Here is a 5334-nt window from a genome sequence, read left to right as displayed (position 1 = left end):
GCCATTTAGAAGTCGGCCATCTTGGATACAACTTTTGTTTTTTCAATAGGAAGAGGGCCATGTGACACATCAAACTTATTGGTAATGTCACAAGAAAACAATGGTGTGCTTGGTTTCAACGTAACTTTATTCTTTCATGAGTTATTTACAAGTTTCTCTTTGTTCACAGCCATTGACATGTCGAAGAGGTTAACACGTGAGGAGCGGATCGAAATTATGTTGATATCTGGTGAACGCAGTAACCGGGTCATTGCAGCAGATTTCAATGCAAGACACCCTACGAGACCACCCATCTCCCATGCTACAGTAGCAAACTGCTTGCTAAGTTTCGTGAAACTGGTTCAGTGTTGGATTTGCCAAAATGTGGACGCAAGAAAACTGTCACTAATGAAGAAACATCAGTGGCTGTCCTAGCTTCATTCAGCAAGAGCCCACAGCGTAGCACTCGCCGCATGTCACTGGAGAGTGGCATTAGTCGAACATCCCTTCGGCGGATATTAGCTACTCACAAATGGCACCCTTACAAACTCCAGCTACTGCAGCATCTCAACGAGGATGACCCAGATCAGGCCACAGAATTTGCAGAATGGGCAAAACAAAAATTGGAACAGGACCCTCAGTTCACGCAGAAGATTTTGTTCAGTGATGAGGCAAACTTTTATGTGAATGGTGAAGTTAACAAACAAAACCACCGCTATTGGTCTGACACTAACCCACATTGGATGGATCCTCCAAGACTGTTGGAACTACAACAAAAGTGATGGTTTGGTGTGGTATATGGGGTACAACGATAGTGGGTCCATTCTTCATCAATGGAAACCTCAAGGCCACTGGATATTTGAAATTGCTACATGATGATGTGTTTCCCTCTTTATGCACTGAAGCTGGCACGTTCCCTGAGTTTTTCCAGCAAGATGGTGCACCACCACATTATGGGTGCCAGGTCCGAGCATTCCTAGATGAACAGTTTCCTGGAAAGTGGATTGGTCGTCGTGGGCCAGTTGAATGGCCCCCAAGGTCTCCCGATCTGACCCCCTTAGACTTTTATCTTTGGGGTCATCTGAAGGCAATTGTCTATGGTGTGAAGATACGAGATGTGCAGCACCTGAAACTACGGATACTGGATGCCTGTGCTGGCATTTCTCCTGCAGTGTTGCTATCAGTGTGTGAAGAGTGGGAGAAGAGGGTTGCATTGACAATCCAACACAATGGGCAGCACATTGAACACATTTTATAAGTGGTCAGAAACTTGTAAATAACTCATGAAAGAATAAAGTTACGTTGAAACCAAGCACACCATTGTTTTTCTTGTGACATTACCAATAAGTTTGATGTGTCACATGGCCCTCTTCCTATTGAAAAAACAAAAGTTGTATCCAAGATGGCCGACTTCTAAATGGCCACCATGGTCACCACCCATCTTGAGGAGTTTGCCCCCTCACATATACTAATGTGCCACAAACAGGACTTTAATATCACCAACCATTCCCATGTTATTACGGTGTATCCATATAAATGGCCCACCCTGTAGTTTTATTCAGCTCCATATCCATCTTTTCAATGTACTGCTCTCCTTGTGTCTGCATGTGTGCGTAGGTCCACAATTCAGTAGCAAGCCAAACTCCATGCAAAAGAATACAGGAGTCAGGATGTAGCATCCCAGCTCCCGATGCTTTATTTTACATTGCACCGACACATACCATTAAATCAGAGTGAAACTAAAACATAAAAACAAAAGAATACTATAGTAAAGGGATTAATATAATGATATAGTACAATGCCATATGCATATGTTTGACAGTGCTTTAGCTATTTAGTAGGGGTGCAACGATACACAAAATTCACGGTTCGGTTCGATACTTTGGTGTCACGGTTCGATATTTTTTCGATACAAAAAAAATGTTCATGCCTTTTTAATTTGTCATTTATTAAATTTTCACGGCACATTCCGCACCACATCTCTGTGCGTTCATCATTTGTTTGAAGCCAGCTCACCTCCTGCAACTACTTTTCCGAGAATACGCGCTTCTTTTGTGGTTCGGACTCCTGACATTTCTTTGGAGGTGGAGGAACATCACAGTAATTGCTTAAAGGAGCTTCTTCGACATCTTTAAGAGTTCTAAACAAATGTCTGTCCTCCTCCTGAAAATCTTATGTACGCAAACACGCGTTGCAACTTCTTATCTTGTGCGCGTTTTTTATTTTGACAGCGAATGCGCACCTGCGGACCACTTATGTGCAGCCCTGGTTATTTAGCTCGTCATATTGCAGCCACAGAAATTCTTTTGTCCATGAAACCATAAAGCTGCACTTTCTTTTTGCCTTATAGTCTGATTTGTCATAACTTTTCCGTTTTGTGGTAAGCTTTTCTTTGGCTGTCACTTCTTCACCCTGACCTGTCTTATTTGGCTCAGCAGAACTAAAATATATATCCTGCTGCTTTTACACACGCACTCACATAAGCTCAGCGATTCTCTGCGCGATCAACCTCTCACATGTTTAAGCTTGCTGCGGGAGATTTCACTTGTCATGTTTGCATAGTAAGCTAACGATTGATGAGACGATGTCAGAGGAATTGGTGCGCAAATTATCATCACTCACCAATCAGTGCTGTCGCTCTCTATACACAGTTCGTGCGATTGCAAAGTGAAAGCAAAAAACAAGCGCAAATTCAAACGCGATTTCAATATGTCACATATTGACAGTGGCTCACCGATGCCAATGACATAATTACCCAGCTACATTTCCAAAAGAATGCAAAAGCATTGACATATATTTTTCCTTCCTACGATAGGCCGACGGGCAGGGCAGAGATAGATTTTGGTAGCCCGACTGGAAAAATCGCTAGCCCCGGGACGTCGGGCAGGCGATTTTGCGAGCCCTGTATCTGATTGAGGAATCACTCATCTTTGGAAAAGAGAGTTTATTACAGAGAAATGGCTCTTTCCAAAATAAAAGCTATACTATACGCTTCTTCTGGGCTATATTCTCAGCAGCATATTAAACATATCAGGTCCCCATAAGGAGAATCATGTGCTAACGGCTGTCTAAATGACTCAAGTTTGTAGCATGCATGCTTGTTGTTTTTGTCTGCTTCCACTTGTCTTTGCACTAGGATGATGTCGGCGTAAATGTGCAGTCATATTCGTTGTGTTCCCACTAGTGCTGTCAGCGTAAATCTTGTTGAAATGACGTTAACGCCACAACACGGCAAATCTCCGTTAACGAGCTACCGCGGATCGCCCGTGCGTGGGGCTGGACGGCCAACACGTTAACGAGCTAACTGCGCTAACACACTAGTTCCCACCCATGTAATTGAGCATTGCGTGGCACATCCAACATACTGTTTTACTTTAGTCCATGACGCGCTTACCTTCAGGGTCATACGTCACATGAAAACCAAAATAGTTCCAAACGCCAGATCTGAATGAGGGTGGGGGAGGTTCAATTTGCCATGTTGCAAGGAGAGCTTAACTTCTGTCTCGCTAGCTTGCCCTGCGCTCAGTGAATCTGCGTTCGACTACTCCGCCTAGGCTGCACTGTCGAGCGCAGATCCACTGAGCGCTCAACACAGACAGCATCGTCAGAAGGAAAGTTGATAAAATAAATTAAAAATTTTGTATTGTTCGATACATATGCGTACCGAACCGAAAGCACTGTATCGAACGGTTCAATATCGATACGAGTATCGTTGCACCCCTAATAAATAAGACTGGTAAAGATGTTCCAGATTTATAACCATGTTCAAAGTTCCCCAATCACAGCCTTTGCATCAGAAATTTTGTTCTCTCATTAATTATTTCATTTAATTGTAGTTTTAATTTTAAAATATTGCAAACTTTCCAGGTCTTCTTCACATTCCTACAGAGTGCTGAAGTTTTGAAATGTATCATTAATTCTTATTTTTAATACCTTTTAAGTTGTCAAAGAGTAAATTGGCAGAGAGTTAGCAATTAAAATGCAATTTAGTAGCACGCTGTGTTCAACGCTGCTGATATATTTTTCGTCTCATCTCTACAGCATAGCTCTACTCACTTACCTTCCACTCCTCACCCCAATAAGTGAACAAATCTGACCAAGTCCTTCAGAAGCAGCTATACCCATGGCTGCATCGGAGCTCTATTCCTCTTATAGTATATTTAGTTTTTTGTATTCAGACAGACAAACTTCAGATGGTTAATGAACTCGAGGAGTAATGGTGGACAAGCAGAGGAAGACAGCCATAGATGTAGCTATAACAAGTGTCAGCAACATCAGCTGGAAGGAAGGCGAGAAGCTCAAGAAATAACAAGGGCGGAGAGAGCAGCTAGATCAGGAATATACTCACAACTCTCCAGCTGCATCTTGCATAGCTGTGTGTCCATTGGGAAAAGCGTAAGATCCAAGGGACAAGACAGTGTCACCGACAGCCTGCATGTGTAAACAGAAAACACACAACAGGCTCAACAGGACAAAGAAAAAATTGCCCTATTACTGTATAATCCTTTTTTTTAAATAAGTTAATTTACCAGCTTTTTATGTTAACAACACATCCTAAACTCTTTCTTACTTATTCCAGAGATATGTAGAGCGAGATAGCAAAATTAAAATTCTATGAAAAATAATATTTAATATGTTATCTAATAATAACACAAATAAAACATAACATTTTACACAAGTTGTTAGGTGGAAATTTTCTCAAGTATGAAGAAAAATGTCCTCATGTGTTGCTCTGCCCCTCTTTCCCCTCCACTTCGTGTTCGAACATCCATACTGCCTAAACAAATTTCACAAAAAAACAAAGGTTCTTAGAGTTTTAATTAAAACTTAAAACTTAAAATTAAATTAAAGCTTAATAGCTTATTAATAGCTATTAATATCAATAAACACATACAAAATTGACTTTTGAACAAAAATGTTCTATGGAGAGATTCGTTTTGTAAGGGAAATTACATTGTGATTTTTATCAGTGCTAAAACATTTTGTGGCTTGTAAAAAATTCCCTTCTCTCACAGTATTCATCCTTCAGACTCGGGTCCTCTACCAGATGCCTGGGAGCTTGAGGGTCCTGCGCAGTATCTTAGCTGTTCCTCGGACTCCACTCTTCTGGACAGAGATCTCAGATTTTATTCCTGGGATCTGCTGGAGCCAGCTCGCCTAGCTTGGGGTCATTAGTGCTGCAATTACCACTGGGACCACTGTTACCTTCATCCTCCACATCTTTCGAGCTCTTCTCTGAGCCCTTGGTACTTCTCCAGCTTCTCGTGTTTCTTCTTCCTGATGTTGCTGTCATTTGGTATCACTTCATCTATCACTACAGCCGTCTTCCTCTGCTTGTCCACCACTACTATAACT

The 5334-nt window shown here is 41.7% G+C and overlaps 1 protein-coding gene across 1 annotated transcript in view; it reads right to left on the bottom strand.

Annotated features, from left to right (window-relative positions):
- Positions 1–5102, bottom strand: part of LOC102288958 (glycine receptor subunit beta) — a gene marked incomplete in the record, with an annotated part of 36211 nt that extends 31109 nt beyond the window's left edge. Inside the window, 1 exon segment of the mRNA XM_042213583.1 lies at positions 4328–5102. Within this exon segment, the coding sequence (XP_042069517.1) occupies positions 4328–4364 (37 nt within the window).
- Positions 5103–5334: the final 232 nt, after the last annotated feature.

Source organism: Haplochromis burtoni, unplaced genomic scaffold, assembly GCF_018398535.1.
Source record: "Haplochromis burtoni strain Fernald_Lab_line unplaced genomic scaffold, NCSU_Asbu1 Contig_457, whole genome shotgun sequence".
In the NCBI taxonomy this organism is placed as follows: Eukaryota; Metazoa; Chordata; class Actinopteri; order Cichliformes; family Cichlidae; genus Haplochromis; species Haplochromis burtoni.
This window is presented reverse-complemented; position numbering and strand designations above follow the sequence as displayed.